Consider the following 14,849-nt stretch of genomic DNA (forward strand, 5'->3'; position numbering starts at 1 on the left):
AAATTGTATAATGTAGTGGTGTCAGACTCAAATTGGTAAGGGGCCAAACTCCCCACTCCAAGAGGCTCATGTGCTACACTCATAGTAACACACCCTGCCTCAATCACAGCGCCTTCCATTCTCCAACCAGGCACATCTGGTCACACCATCAGTCCCAAGTGCTCCTGAACTGGTACCCTCTCTCCCAATCACTATAGATGAAGGGGAAAAAACAGACTTGAAGGGGGGTGGGTAGAGAAAGAGAGAGAAGAAGATACTAAATATGTGACAGACAGACAGATTAATAAATTGAATGAGAAGCAGGGCTGTAGCCAGGATTTGAAAGATCGGGGGGCATTTACATTTGGGGGGGCACTGATGCCCCCCAGCGCCCCACACGACCTTCCCTCTAGTTGTTCTCCCTTTCTGACACTCTCCCCTCCCCACCCCCTCCAAGAAAGGGAGGGTGGCAATGAGAGTAACAGGCAGGAGAATGGGCAACGATCGGGGTTGGGAGAGAGGGGAAGGAGGCAAGAAGACAGCCATCAGGGCTGTGAGGGAGGGGAAGAGGCCAGAAGAAGCCGGATCAGGACTGGGACTGGGAGGGAGGGGATGGAGGCAGGGAGAAGGTGGTGATTGTGGCTTGGAAGAGAGATCGGGGCTAGGACTACGAGGGAGGGGAAGGAGGCGGGGAGAAGGCGGTGATTGGGGCTTGGAAGGAAGGAAACTGGGAAAGAGGCCAGGAGAAGCCGGCGATCCGGGCAGAAGCAGCCCCCCACCTCCCTGCCAGTTAAAAGGCCCGATGATCAGCTGTTTCGCGGGCCCTTTAAGTAGCATGCTAAGGCTGCTTCTGCCTCCAGCCTCGTAGTGCTATTTTAATGACAGGGAAGGGAGGGTGGTGGTGAGGGACAGGCAAGGAAGAACTTCCCTTCCCTCCTCTCCTCTCCCTGCTGCTTTCCCTGCCACCACCCTCCCTCTTCCTTCCCCACCATTAAAATAGTGCACAGGGCTGGAGGCAGAAGGAGCCCCAGCCCCTGTGCTAGTTAAAGGGCCCACAAAACAGCTGATCGGGGGCCCTTTAACTCCAGTGGGAGGCTGGAACTGCTTCTGCCCTCGCCTGCCAAATGCTCATGGGGTCAGCGGCAACCCCAGAACCATGGCAGAGGCCCCAGGGGCTGCTTGGGGTCTCCTGTCAGGAGGCCTCATCCAGAAGTTGGGAGGCTATGCCCCCACAGGCCCCCTCAGCTACGGGTCTGATTAGAAGGACAGCGAAAAAGAAGAAATGGCATACAGAGAAAGAAGGAGAGAAACAGGGTGTGGAGGAAAAGTAAATGGGTGGAAGGAAGCTAGGTGGCAGTGATAGCAGCTCACTTGCCTGTCCCCTCCCCATATGAGCAGAGCCAGAGATTAATTACAAACAAGCAAGCAAACCACACCTTTTTTCATTTTTTCAGAAGTCTTCATGAAAAAAGGCCCCATTCTGAGTAGCTTGGAAAATAACGTGTTTTACACTATGACACATGAGTGGGACAGAACTTCCTGCTTCTCCACCCCTGCTACAGCTCCCCTACACTCTCTAAACACAGCTCTATCATTTCTTTGCATGGAAACACTCTTGCAAAGAAACCATGTGCATCTCTATCCACAATATAAAAATTGAAAAAAAGCTGCTGCCAGATCTGAAATAATCTAGTTTTTATTAGCCTTCCTTTTCATTTTCCATTCCACTGATGAATTTTGCCTTTTTAGTTGCTATTGTTACAAGATAAATCAATGAAATGAACACAGTGACACTGCAGAATGGTCACAAATTTCATGTAAATATAGTGGATCACACCTTAGATAAATACAATTATTTTTCAGAAAATCAGAGCACCTGGAATAGTACGGATTAAGCACAGTCCACTTAAAACTCACCCCCGTATTCTGCTCCCAGTCTCAGCATCAAGCGAATTGGAAAAACTTTTGCCCAAGGCACTTCCTGCTTTTGAATAAGAATGCCACATAGGAATGGATTTTTTGGTAACTCAAGATCATCCAGCTTCTGAAAAGTTGGCGTAACAAACAGAAATCCACCATGCTCCTTGCTTTCTAGAAAGCCTTCAGTGAAGGTAATATTTTCTAAGTTTCCTATGAATTTTCCTAGACAAAAACACATCTAGTCAGAAGCCATTGCCATACATACAGAATTAAATCTAGAGTAATACACATTATTACTAATATTACTAGTATTACTAATATTTTAAGATGATGTTCCCAAACCCATTCTCTAACAAAGATGAATATCTGGATTATACACATAACCCTTCCATTCCATTGATGGAATTTTGAATTTATGGTTTAACTGCTGATGGATCAGGAATTTTTTTATGTGGGTGCTTGCATGAGTTTATGCAATTGTTTATCATTTTAATTATTGTTAGCTACTGTTAATTTTTAATTATTGTTAGCTATTGTTGGGGAGGGATGGTGGCTCATTGGTAGAGCATCTGCTTGGGAAGCAGAAGGTCCCAGGTTCAATCCCTGGCATCTCCAACTAAAAGGGTCCAGGCAAATAGGTGTGAAAAACCTCAGCTTGAGACCCTGGAGAGCCGCTGCCCGTCTGAGAAGACAATACTGACTTTGATGGACCAAGGGTCTGATTCAGTATAAGGCAGCTTCATATGTTCATATGTACCCTGAGCCTATCAAGAGAGTAGAAGGAAAGAGCTAATAATATTTCTTTCATCCCTGCATGCTACTAAAAGGATCAACACTACACTGTAATATCTATACCAAAATACTTGCCTTTTTAAGCAAACTAATAAATTCTTCTCCCAGAAGAATACCTACTGCCATGTAAAAGCCACTGGTATCCAAGACCTAATCATGGATGATTTGGCTTGCCCTTTAGAGGAAACTGCATGGATTTAATCAATCTCAGCTATGTGCAGCCAGTTTTTTTGTGCAATACAAAAATATGCTCAGCAACTAGGGGGGGGTGAAGTCTCCATGCTGCTTTCACAAAACCATCTTCATCTCAAGATGTCCTGTCCAACAGAGCTTTATTATTGTGAATTTTTACCCTTGCATTGAATGGTTGTGATTTTTAAAAATATTTATATCATCATGAAAAAAAGGGAGCCGCAGCAGCTACAACTTTTCACAACTATTAAAAACTGAGTGTAAAATAATCTGTTTAGATACAAGGGAAACAAGGTGGCAAAGGACATTTACCATGGTGGCACCTTTGAAACACTCTCCCACTTGAAGCTTGCCTGGCACCTAATTATACTTTATTTTAGGCACCAGTTTAAAACACATCTTCTTATTCAGATTTTTAATTCGGGAATTTGTCTTATCAGCTTTTTAATGGTGTGCTTTTATGGATAGTTTTATGCTGATTGTGTTTTTCATCAAAATCCACCTTAAGTAGGACCATGAAGAGATAGTATTAAAATATTTTAAATACATAATACATAAGTACACATATATATCACTTTGAATATTCTAAAGATATTTACATAATTTAAGAGATAACATAACACCATTTTCATAAATTTTAGACATACTGTTTTTAAAAAGTATGTGACATTTCATACCTTTCATGGCATCCTTATATATGCTGATAAATAATCTGAAGATTTCTTTAGGAATATCCTCTTCCTTTGGCAAACAGCATAATAATATAATAATTTCTGCTTGCCCCAAGCCATGGAGCCCATTGGTTGAGAAGTACCAACACCTTTCTGAACCATCTTAATGATTAAAAAAATAACACACACAATAACAGGAGTTTAAGAATGCTGATATCTTCCATACAGGCAGCAAAGCAATCTGATTTTGTTCTATATCATTTTTAGAAATTATGACACTATTTAGCATGCTTTAACAAGCTTTAATGTGCTTTAACAAGCTTACAGTGCAAACCTAAGCATAAACAGAGAATTAAATACCACTATAGAACCTATCCCCTAGAAAGTGGAATTAGGATTGCAGCCTTGGAAAATATAGTAAGAATATTTATTTATTTATTTAAAACATTTTATGCCGCCTTTCCACCTGATCAGGGATTACAAGGCAATTGCTATACCGACCACAAAGATAAAATTTCAAAGTAGAAATAGGTATGGCTTCAACAATGAAGCCACTGCACTGAAGCAAACATAGCTGTTTGACTGCTGTAACTTAAAATATTTACATCTGACACTTTTTCTCTGTACACAACAATTTTACTTTTTTCATTCTGTCTAGTGAAGAGTTTGAAAGGTAATGTAACTAAAAAATTAGTTCAAACTGACTACACTGCCAGATTAGTTTAATTCAAAACATCACCTTACCTATTTGCAGATCTCTACCGATAATGCCCAGAATAATACCCACCTGGGCAATTGAACATTCCCAAGCTTCATGCCCCCACAGAAAAGAGAGCAAAGTTTATGTAGAGTAGGTATGTGGGCAAAGGGAAAGTGGAAGAAGTTTGAAATGGAATACAAAAAACCCTTGTACATTTTACTATATCCTGATTTCACAGTAGCATCCAGACACAACAAAACATTTATATGTATTTTTGTATACTGATACTTACAAGATACTATCTTGACATTCACAAGAAAATTTGCATTTAGGATAAATGTCAGTGGATTAGATTCTTCAGATAGTAAGGAAATTTGCTTAAGAGAAGGCTGTTCCTCTACTAAGGATTCTAAGAAATATAAACACAGAGAATGTTTAACACAGTAAAATTTACTTGTTTCTTTTCTGTCCAGACCAAAATATTAAGCATTGAACATGGCACAAATGAACAAATCTATACATGCCATGGAGGCTTCCTGATGGCAGTTATGGGAAAGGCAAGAGTCCCATGTACTTGCTGACTCTTCCCAACAGACAGCAAAAACAGAAAATTTATAATTTATACAGCAACATCAGTGTACATGGGATGTGAAGACACAGCCACAACCAAGGAATTTATAACCTGAAATTTACCACTGTGCGACAGACAAGTGAGGGAGACTGAAATTAAACAACTCATAAACCAAGGAGCATATCCTTCCAATATTTATCTCTGCTTCAAAGGTAATATCTACCCACCTTCAAAGGTGGGTTTTGATGAAGGGTGAGAAGGGGGTGGGTGGGATTACAGGTATGTTCCAGAAGGTGTCCTCACAGAAAGGGTGGCAAGGGCAAAGTCATCTGAAGGAGCAGAAGAACTTTGGACATCTAAAGATAGCAGAATCAAGCAGCAACAACCACAGCAAGGATGGATCCGAATGTGAGAAAAGACAAAGAGGTTGGGCAGCTGAAGACTTTGAAGGATGAGGAATTCCTATTTGTATTTATGTCTGTACTTATGGATTACTAGCAAAAAAAAAAAAAAATGACCCATACTGCCTATTTTCTTACAAAAATGTGCAGTGTCCTCCAACAGTTAAACACATGCTCCAATAGTTAAAAGGAGGGAAACAATGTTTAAAATCACCCGTATTAGTGATCTAGAACTTTTATAATAAGCTATGTCATTGAAGATATTCGTACATACTCTCCTTGACCTTGCTTTTACAACAGACATGGTCATTTTCTCTGAGTACTGTTTTCAATAATGGTAACTTGTCCTTCCCACTAAAGATACTGTTTTTCTATTAGCAATAAAATTGGAAAGCTCAGAAAAGGCAACCTTCAAGGCTCCAGAAGAGAAAAAGAAATAGAAAAGATGTTCATTGATCTCAGCATTTTCTCCATCAGAAAGAGGAGGAACAAGTCATAAGACTCCTGTCATGTAACAGCAGGGTTACATATATTTAGCATTTATTTAGAATTAACAGCATGGTAGGTGCTTGTGGACATAACATTCTGACACTCTGAAATTTAAACCAGATTTCCAAAAATAAGGGCTCATAGCATAACAATCTAGTAGCTGACTACTGAAAAGTAGATGTAATATTTAGATTATATCACATAGTTTTTAATACTCAATATCACACACTATTTCCAAATTGATTTTGCAGTGTAATTTAACCCATCACTTGTGCCAGAAAGGAACGTTCCTATTTATAGAAACATACACCTTAGCAAAAATGAATAAATAAAACCCTTCACCTTGGTAGAGGAAACTTACGTTCTCCTTTTCCCCTTCTTGCAAGCAGAAGAGGTGGTAATCCATCATCCTCAGGAATAAGGCTCATCTCTTTGCTGACACAATTTTCAATACCACAAAGCATCCCATAATCTAAAGGACTAACTGGCACATCATTAGTTTCATTAGCTGCAAGAGGAACAGAAGGCTCAGAAGCTTCAACAACAGTAGGAAATTCAGGAACAGGAGGAATCACAAAGTCAGCATCATACAACTGCTCAGTTTGTCCTTCAGTGGAACATGTGATGCCTTCTGAAGCAGAATGACCCAAGGTGTCCATTCTCGCAGCAACATGCATTCCATCCTTTGGTCTAATCTCACTTGCACAGGCTGGGCTTTCAACCTATGACAAGAATTCACAGACATTTCATTCTAGTTCAAAAATGCAAAAAAAAAGCATAAGAATTGCAAATAAAAAAATAAACAGATTTCAGAATTGTTACAAAACTCATCCCGTTTACTATTCCCCCTCCCCTAAATTGCAACAAATCCCAGGTTGTCACTCATCTTGACTGGCAACTTTCTTTGAATTACCTTGTTTTTAAATATCCTTACCCCACAATGTGGTATATGAATATATGGCTGGAAAGATCCAGATTGAAAAGCCAAAAAGTTCACTGGGTGACCTTGGGCCAATCGCAAAGCTTCCTCACATTGGTTGTGCTTCCTGACTATTTACTTACTGGATGGAGGTCCTGTGGGGATCTCCTCACTCCAGATGACAATTTTGTTGTGTCAGCAACTTCTCCATTGGGCAAAATACCATCTGCAAACCAAACTCTTCTTTGTTCTTTAAAGCACATGCCTAGGGCACAATAAAGCAGAAACAAAATTTGCAAACGCCAATTAGTGTTCAGTTTCTAAAACTGCTTCAAATGCCTTAAAGACTTCAAAAATCAAACAGGTCTGTTTTCAAGTGATGTATTTTTTACATTTGTTTGATAGTTCAAAGATCTCTAGAAGGCAACAATTTGATATTCTGATATATTTCTGTACAAAAACATCATTGAAACCTGAAATTTAGGTAAATAGTTTTTTTTAAAAAGTATACCAGACGCCTGAGCTTCTTGCGATGGTTGAACAGTTGAACAATTTTCAGATATACCAGAATTAGGATTAGGAGCAGTTGGACTCATCATCCTTTCAAATGCCTGTGCTAAAAAAAAAAAAAGTTTAACCATCTGAGTTATACAGAAGTACAAAAGATATTACCAGGTGCTGGTGGAAATAAAATCAGGAAAGTATCAGTGATTATATTTCAGAATCTAACTCCTGGACATCTGAGCCTGGTTGCATGCTCTATTGCCTTTTCTTTAAAAGCTGTTTTAGAATTAGATTCTGTTGTACTTCAATGTCAAACACCCCAGAGGATGTTTACCTTATTGATGCCACTATAAAAAAAAGAAGCAGGGACCTGCAGCAAAATGCTGCAGCATTCACTTTGTCTCTAACAGGAGTGTGTCTGCTGAGTGTTATTGCCCAAAGAATCTTGGGAAACATAATTCAAGCTGGGTATACTGAGGATCCTTTGTTAAAGATATTGCTGGAATTACACATTTCTTTGCAGGTACTGAAAAGAACCTTTCACCCCATTTTGCTCTAATAGCATAGGGTATGTGATTTCAGATACCTGCCCTTGCTGTTCAGAGAAGCTCTGGGCCAGCTCCCAGTCCTACATCTGAGCCACTTACCACAACAACAAAAAGATGGTGGAAGACCTTTCCTGAAAGTGACAGGAGGACAACAGATCATACACATACAGAGAACCATTCAAGAAGCTTTTAGCCTAATGGCTGTTCAGGAAAATACGGGCTTGTACTTCTTGCACGCATGCATGTTGCTGTCTTGGGTTTGGAAAGGTTTTGTTCCAATTGCAGGGGAAGTGAAGGAAGATGTGTTTGTTTCTGCAAGCCTGGAAGTACACAAAAACTTCCCTCTTTCTTGTGCCTGCACCACTGTGCTGCTTTCATTTAGTCTATTTTTTACCTTCATATTAGAGAGTAATGCTTTAGTATTTATTATTAGTGAGTAATGCTAGGTCGTTCAAATCTTATGTATAGCCTCATGAAAACAGGAGGAATGTCATATTTCTCATGTAGCCTTCATGGAACATAGTGCTATGGGTCGTTATCAAGAAAACAATTATATTCATATTATTAACCAAACATAAACTTCCATTTTCCAAGGAAATAGTTCTATATATTACCCACCACATAAAAGTATTTGCTTGTAATCCCCTGCATATGTTCTGCCCAATGCTTAAACGGAATATGTTCTGCCCAATGCTTAAAGAGTGAGCATAGGTCCATACAACTTGATTTTACTGTATACAAACCCTGTGGCTACATGCTGATATAAGAAAGATCAGGAAGATCTGGGTTCAAATCCGGACTCTGTCACAGAAGCTTGCTGGCTGACCTTGGGTCAGTTATACAAGACTCAGCATAACCTACCTCACAAAGTGATTATACTGAAGATAAAATGGAAGAGAAGAGAATAACGTAAGTAGCTTCGTATACCCATTGGGGACAAAAACAGGGTACACATGAAGTAAATAAATGTGCAGGCACTGCACAAATGAAAAGTGCTAGTGTCAGGCAAGAGAAAGTAGTAGCAATCCTTGATCACTTTCAACATGACTGGAGGCAGGGGGAGAAAAGGGTCAACAATGAACAGCAGCGGTAAGAGCCAGATATATCTGTGGTTACAAGAGCAGGAGAAAACCAGCAGGAAATGAATATCATCATGTGATCCTGTTTATGAAAATACTGTGGTGCATCCAATTGGCCACTGTCATACACTAAGCTAGATGGATATTCATCTGATCCTGTATAAGAATTTATAAACAATGAACCCTTCCTGCCAAAAAGTCTTAACATAATGATACAGTCTAAGAATTTTGAGAGCTATTATAAATAATATTAATGCTTTGAACCATGATCTATAACCATATACATCCTGATTTTTAAAAGATATGTCTTCGGTTTCTTCACACTTGAAAATGTTTTTACCTTTGTTAATAGATTCATAGCAGCTTATACAGACTCTTGCTTCTTTATCCATATACTGGAGTTTACATTTTCGATTGCAGCAGGTACCACAAAATACCTAGATTAGAACAAGTGAATTAAGGTATCATTCCAGTAAAATGGTATCATTGTGTGTTGTTAATCACACAATTCATAAGTAACCGGAAGAATTAGTGACCTGAAAAACCTAAATTGTTTAGTGCCTATATGAAATACATTTTTTTACAACATAGCTCATACCTTTAATTCCATGGTAAAATACTGACACCTAGAAGATGGTGAACTTGAGAAAAATCATCAAACCTTTTGACATGTTTGTGGTTAACTCAATTTCTCTTAATCAGGATAATGATTCTTTTGCAAAATTTAGGAGAAAGATATAGTAACCCAAGCACCTGTTATGTACATTCTCACCCAATCTATTCTCTCTCTCTTGTATTTATATGTGCATATGTGAGTGCATGTGTGAGGTGTGCGCACCTGGAAGTCACGGTGACCTATGGTGACTGATCCCTACTGGGGCCTGGAGGATATTCAGGGAGGTAGCTGAATAAAGCCTGTCCCTACCCTCCTGACTTCTGGTATTCCAAGCAGGTATCCCATCCAACAACTTGCCAGAGTCAACCCTGCTTATCTCATCTGGTCTATCTATTCTGAACCGCTGCAGCAAAATGGAAAGGCGGCTAATGTTGACTGGTGTTCAAATTCCTATTCAGTCTTGAAATTTACTGATTCACCTGAAGTCATCCACAATTTCTCAACCTAACATCAGCGATGTTCTGAGAATAAATCAAGATAATGCCATACATGCAACCCACAGGAGGAAAGGGGGAGGGTATCCAGAAGCTCACTGTATCAGTTTCTCTGAATTCCCAGCATCTGGTTTTTGTTTCTTAAAGGAAGACTCTTGCACTTTTCCCTTACATCTCTACAACAGAAGAGGCTAGATACTTTTTTTTTTTAAAAAATTAAAGCTGAAATTCAGATAAAATGATACACATATCTGTTATAACTTTATCTTGGTATGATATACTACTGCCAATTTTGAAAATTTAAAGCCGCTTGTATTTGGCTGACTTTTTGCAATTTCCCCTTCCCTTTAATGATTACGTTGTTGAGAACTAGCATGGTCTAGCAGTTAAGAGCAGCAGGCTCTAATCTGGGTTTGATTCTTCCACTCCTCCACATGCAGCCTGCTGGGTGACCTTGTCACAGTTCTCTCAGAACTCTCTCAGTTCCACCTTCCTCAAAAGGTGCATGTTGTGAGGAGTAAAACAGTAGGCCATTATAAGCTTTTTTCTTTTGGCTGGGCAGAAATATTTTGAAGTATTTTTGCAGATGAGTATTCATTCAATGTTGCTTATTCTCAAGTAATTTGTGTCTCATCTGTATTTAATTTATAACACACTTCAGTATTCTGGCTAGGTCCCTTGGCTGGGAAGTCTTTCTGATATTTTGCTTAGGTTTATTTTTTGCACTGCATTCTATTGCAACCTGCACAGTGTAAATTGTAAGTATAGTAAAAGCTATTATTTAATAACCCTTTCTCTTTTCCTTTACTGTTTTTTACCAAATGAACAATTATTATTTTATTCTATTCCTCAGTGAAACAGGCATCCTCAGGAAGTGGTGGGCTCTCCTTCTTTGAAGGTTTTTAAACACAGGCTAGATGGCCATCTGACAGCATTGCTGAGTCTGTGAACTTAGGTAGATCATGAGAAGGAGGGAAGGAAGGGTTCTATCAGTGCTTAGTTTTCATGACCCCGTCTTACATGCCCAGGGAATTGCTGTTTGCCATTTTGGGGTCAGGCAGCAATTTTTCTCCAGGCCAGTTTTGCCAGGGATCCTGGAGGAGGGTTGTTTGTTTGCCATCTTCAGGGCTTGGAGCAGGGATCACTGGATGTGTGTGGGGGAGGTACTTGTGAATTTCCTACATTGTACATGGGGTTGGACTATAGTTGACCCTGGAGGTCACTTCCAACTCTATGATTCTATGAATGACAGAGATTTATGGGAAGATGCCTTTCAAAGTAAGAAATGCTGGTCAACCAGTTTGTTTTTTAAGAAACAAGGAACTGTCCTTCTTTAGCATAAAGATGACAATCTAGCATTTCCTGCCTGGTTTTCCCAGAAGCAAATGGAATAAGACAACAAAATATCAGTCTATGTCATAGGCAAAAATCACCAGACTCAGCATTCCCAGAGGCAAGACAGGCAGGAAAGAGTCATAGCATTTCAATTTTTGTCTAGCACCATCCCATCTACATACAAAATTTTAGATACCAGTGATTTGCAGGTACCTAGAGGAAAAGCTATTCCTCCCTCTTCCTTACAACTTGCAGATTTAAGTTTGCCTCTGTTAAATATGTATTTTGTTCCTTTCATTATGTTTTCAACCATAAAGTCTAATGGCTGATAACAATATATTGGTTTGTTAGTACACAGATTAAAGCGAAACTAATCTAGAGGCTGTTGAAGACAGAAGAGGAAATATTAACCAAACAGAAGTTCACCATAAATTCTACGTTGACAAACCAGCATAGATAAGCCATATTTAACTTACTTACTTTTCCACAAGCACGACAATGATGTCGTCTTTTTGTAAATGTGAATTTGGCTTGGCAATTCATGCAGTTTGATGCATCTGAATCAGGAACCCAGGAGGGCTGCTTCTGTCCCAGAAGTACAGCTTGTTCCACTACTTTAGCAGGTTCTGAAGCAACATTCCCTACCTGACCTTCCAAGAAGTTCTGCGTATCAACATAATCATTACAAAGTTTCCCACCTGAGACAGAGGTATTTTGGACTGTGCAATTCGTTCTCTGGGACTCACTCTCAAGTGCATTTGGACTACTAAAATCAGAGCTGCTTTTGGCTTTGGATGGAAGATTTAGCAACTGTTTTGGCCTTGCACCTCCACTGTGCACAATCTGTTGGTTATTTAAAAGATCTGAAACTCCAGTCCTAATTTCACTGATGTGATCCGATGTCTCTTTCTGAGCCTGCAATGTGTGTTTTTCAGCTAGAATTTCCATTTTAGATTGAGCACCAGATACTGTGTAATTATCAGTAGAAGCAGCTTCCATCTGCTTAAACACTGTTTCTGTCTGTAAACAATCACTTTTGTTATTAGGTTTGTTAACTTGTACTAAGATATCTTGAGCCACATCTAGAAGTTCATCATCAGTATCATCTTTCAGTGGCTTTAAACTACTAGACTGAAGACAATGCTCAGACAAGAAGGCATCAAGTTCAGCATCACTAACTAGCATGTCATTTTCAATAATATCTTCCTCTATACCTAAATCAACTGAAGCTCTTTCATAAATATCAGCAGGCAGGATATTGCTGCATGCTTCCACAGTTGCATCTAAAGAACAACTAAAAGTAGCATCAAACTCCTGTTGACTGAGAAGATCAGATTTACTGGTAGTGTTGTCCAGCTTCTCCCTCTCTGTACAAGGGATTGAAGGTTCTTCTAGACCTGAATGGCTGGCTGTGCTTAGATTTTCTTCCTGTTCAGAAGCAGCTCTTCTTTCATGCAATGCCCACTTGGGAAGACCAGTCTTATGTTTTTCTATGTGCATCGTTATGTCACTAATGACATCTGCTGTGTCATCCTGAGCCATCTGTCCATTTTTGTCTTCACTTGTAACAAATGACCCACATATAGATACAGCAAGGGGAAGACAAGACAAAGAAGTCGGTAAATCTTCAGAGACTTCTGGTGTTGAAACAGTATTTACAGCTTGATGGGTATTTTGTCCTGGATTACACAGTTTCTCCTCAGTGCTCAGTGTTTTATCTAAAACTAGTATATGTTCAGTTGGAAGTGAGGCGTCAGATAACACCAAGCTGTTTTTATTCAAATCACAGATCTTTGGCGGGTCAGAGGTGACTGACTCAATTTTATCATAGTCCAAAATGACACTTTCTTTATGTATCATTTGACTTTTTGCACAATATGTATTTTCATCCACTAATGGTTCAAAAGGCAAATTTTCACACAGCACATCATCTTTGGAACTGTGTGCATTAGAAACAGGCTGTGTTATTAAAGCTGAGGTCCTATCAAGTGCTATAATTTGTTCTAACTGATCAAATTCTTTATTATTCAAAGTTGCTATTCTTTCGTGAGAAACAGAATCCTCAACATTTGCTGCAGTGTAAATGCCCGACATTTGTACCAGTTGCTTTAGATTTTCTGTTGCATTATTGTCTGTACTGCACAACATTTCCTCTCCATCAGTCTGTAGTTCTGTATGGGAATCAGTACTACAATCAACTGACAGATTACAAGCAGTGGCTGGCACCAATGCTAAATCAACGCCTATAAGAGAATCCCTGCTTCTCTGGAAGTCACTTGGCTGCAACTTTTGAACACACTCATTATTCTTTACATGGCTCAAGCTACCAGTATCACTGATAAGGTCACAAACTGGTATACTGCATCGTCCCAGGGAAGAAGACTGGCTTTTTTCTGAGGAACCACCATCCACCATAGACAGAAGATCTAGCCCAGTGACATTTTTCTCATTTTGTTCAAAGTTTAGTTGTTCAAAACTTGCAACTTTTGCAGTCTGAACTGGTAGTGAGAGTTCATCTGTTGAAGTAGCAACACAACTATTCTCTTGCACATTTGGTTCCAGGAATATTTGCTGCTGATAATCTAATTCTGGAGAAAGTAAATGGTGCTTAGAATCATGTGGGTTTACACCTCTATTGTCTTCAAGTTCATCTAAAACAAAAGACCAAAATTAAAACGGCTAAAATGTCACTAGACTAGAACACAGATTTGATAAACAAAAATTCACAAAAAAACCCAAATAATCTCTTCCTTCCCCTCCCACCAGAGTCTCCTACATGCTTAAAAAAACTGCTGAGGTTCGCAGAACTGTCTTAGACAAAATGCCATGAGGCTCTAGGGAACTGGGAAGAGAAGGCTATAGAAATAAAGGGACATTTAGTGAACTCTCTGCCCCTTCCCAATGAGTTGAGCAAGCCTTAGGGAAAAGATTTCTCTGTTCATAAAACAACAGGCATCAATTTCTGCTGATTCTCCTCTTCTTCACACCCCCTCCCCACCACACAACATTCTGTTCAGAAAGGTCTCTCCCAATCTTAGAAAGATCCATTAACCTAAACTGCATTCATCCATCAAATAAATGTCTGGATGCAGGGGCTGGGGGTACAAAGTGTTAGAAGACTCTGTACCCCAACCCCTGCATGCAGACATTTTCTTTGAACACACCAACACAACATTAATATTGCTAATTTGAACTCCCCTTTGAAGATGCTACTCACCCACCCACCATGGAAGCTTAAAGAATAAACTAACCTGCATTTTGCTCAAATTCATCAAGTAGTTTGTCTAAGTCAGAAACTGCTGCTTTGAAGTAACTGTCCATTTTAAGGCTTGGTCTGATGAGAATGTTCTCTTGTGCCTATAAAGCACAAAACAATTATTTGAGGAAGTATAAAGGGAAATTTTTGAAATAAATTACTTAGATTAATATTTTCATTGAATAGGAGTAATATTAGATTTTTTTTTAATTTAAACGATATTGTTCACACAGAGCACAGAGTAATAAAGTCTGCATGTGATCAGAGCACAGATATGTGAGGCTACACTAAGCTTTACAAAGAAAGGTCACAAGTGGTAAAGTTCAGCTAATATTGACTAAAGGTACTAAGATGCAACACAAAGCTCTGTGAGTATAAGCAGA

The 14,849-nt window shown here is 39.4% G+C and overlaps 1 protein-coding gene across 1 annotated transcript in view; it reads right to left on the bottom strand.

The window, feature by feature from the left end:
* The window catches only part of ZFYVE16 (zinc finger FYVE-type containing 16), a 49,053-nt gene extending 34,492 nt beyond the window's left edge, over positions 1–14,561 (bottom strand). The window contains exons 1-9 of the mRNA XM_060235788.1: positions 14,462–14,561; positions 11,691–13,861; positions 9,106–9,202; positions 7,146–7,250; positions 6,778–6,899; positions 6,077–6,437; positions 4,547–4,663; positions 3,561–3,716; positions 1,897–2,121 (exon numbers count right to left, since the gene is read on the bottom strand). Coding sequence (XP_060091771.1) covers positions 1,897–2,121; positions 3,561–3,716; positions 4,547–4,663; positions 6,077–6,437; positions 6,778–6,899; positions 7,146–7,250; positions 9,106–9,202; positions 11,691–13,861; positions 14,462–14,531 — 3,424 coding nt within the window. The 5' untranslated portion in view covers positions 14,532–14,561. The remainder of the gene's footprint in view (positions 1–1,896; positions 2,122–3,560; positions 3,717–4,546; positions 4,664–6,076; positions 6,438–6,777; positions 6,900–7,145; positions 7,251–9,105; positions 9,203–11,690; positions 13,862–14,461) is intronic.
* Positions 14,562–14,849: the final 288 nt, after the last annotated feature.

The sequence above is a fragment of the Heteronotia binoei genome, chromosome 4 (genome assembly GCF_032191835.1).
Source record: "Heteronotia binoei isolate CCM8104 ecotype False Entrance Well chromosome 4, APGP_CSIRO_Hbin_v1, whole genome shotgun sequence".
Classification (NCBI taxonomy): domain Eukaryota; kingdom Metazoa; phylum Chordata; class Lepidosauria; order Squamata; family Gekkonidae; genus Heteronotia; species Heteronotia binoei.